Here is a 1,569-nt window from a genome sequence, read left to right as displayed (position 1 = left end):
TATTAAGTAATTAACAAAAAATTGAATATAACAGCTTTAAAAAAAAACAAGCAAAAAACAAAACAAAAACAAAAACGAAAACAAACTACTTAGCACAAAACGTTTCGGGTTCAAAATCATTCTTCACCCAACAACGAAAAACAATGAAAACATAAACATAAATATATTATTTTGTGTAATGTATTTATGTTTTCATCGTTTTGTTGTTGTTGTTGTTGTTGTTGTTGACTGAAGAAGGGTTTTAAGCCCGAAACGTTCCGTGTTTTGGTATTTTGTTCTTTATTTTGTTTGATTGGTGAAGCTGTTTTATTCCTTTTTTTTGGTTTATTCCTTTTCCACAGTCCACCGTTTCTAGCAGCCTTGTATCACTCTGACTTGTATTAATAATATTATGAAAGAACCTACATCGTTCCTTTGTTGTTGTTGTTGTTCAAAATGTGTTTTTGGTTTGTAAATTCGAATATATTCCGATGGCTTCGTGTTCCAGTCCTGTGGTCAATCGTTTTCCTGGTCGGGTGTTTGTATATCTTCCATTACAAGGCAACAATGACTAATCGCGATTTTGTGATCGATTACAGTGATAAACAAATACGGACAAGTAACAGAATGTTACGATTAGCTCAGGAGTTGTATAGTAGAAGTCTTAACAATGTGAATAAAGTTAATAAAAATGATAATATTGATACTTCCATACCCAACGGTCGCAGCAATGAGATAAAGTTTAACATTATAAATGTAAGCGATGCTGATCTATTTGAAGAACTATCCGAAGAAATATCTCTATACATCAAAAATAATTTATCCAACGGGCAAAGAATAGCGCGTCCATCCCCAAACCCAATCTATGACGATGGGTTCGAATCCAAATCGAACAAAAGCCGTCACCAAACACCTTTGGTAAACAAACGGAAATTCATTCCAAATTATGAAGACATCGTGACCAGATATTTGTCCAATATGGACCTGAAATCCAACCTTTCGGGCTACGCTGCTTTGCCTTATCCGTATAGGAGATGGAACGTAGATTGGACTATAAGGCACATGGGGATGTACCCAAAATCGCTCTACTCCCCGCCACCTGGGGAATATCCCGAGCAGAGATTGCCAAAAGTAAGTGTTTTTTTCCCCCCACAACTACAGCCATCATCATCATCATCATATTCATCATCATCATCATCATCATCCTCCTCCTCCTCCTCCTCATCATCATCATCATCATCATCATCATCATCATCATCATCCTCATCATTATCATCCTCATCCTCCTCCTCCTCCTCCTCCTCCTCATCATCATCATCAACATCATCATCCTCCTCCTCCTCATCATCACCCTCCTCCTCATCATCACCCTCCTCCTCCTCCTCCTCCTCCTCATCATCATCATCATCATGATCATCATCATCGTCGTCGTAATCGTCATAATAATCATCATCATCGTTAACATCATCATCATCATCATCATCACTTTTTCAGATCTTTATCTTGCACTCGTGCATGCTCAATAATATTATCACTTTGATATTTCCAACTGTTTGAGGTCATAAATACATTTATTGCGTACTGCTCGCT

General features: G+C 37.3%; 1 protein-coding gene across 1 annotated transcript in view; it reads left to right on the top strand.

Moving 5' to 3' along the window:
- The first annotated feature begins 546 nt into the window (after window positions 1-546).
- The window catches only part of LOC144976575 (heparan sulfate glucosamine 3-O-sulfotransferase 1-like), a 12,770-nt gene continuing 11,747 nt past the window's right edge, over window positions 547-1,569 (top strand). The window contains exon 1 of the mRNA XM_078920869.1: window positions 547-1,110. Within this exon, the coding sequence (XP_078776995.1) occupies window positions 547-1,110 (564 nt within the window). The remainder of the gene's footprint in view (window positions 1,111-1,569) is intronic.

Source organism: Berghia stephanieae, chromosome 7 (assembly GCF_034508935.2).
Source record: "Berghia stephanieae isolate SIO BIC M18660-M18661 chromosome 7, UCSD_Bste_1.3, whole genome shotgun sequence".
Lineage (NCBI taxonomy): Eukaryota > Metazoa > Mollusca > Gastropoda > Nudibranchia > Aeolidiidae > Berghia > Berghia stephanieae.
This window is presented reverse-complemented; position numbering and strand designations above follow the sequence as displayed.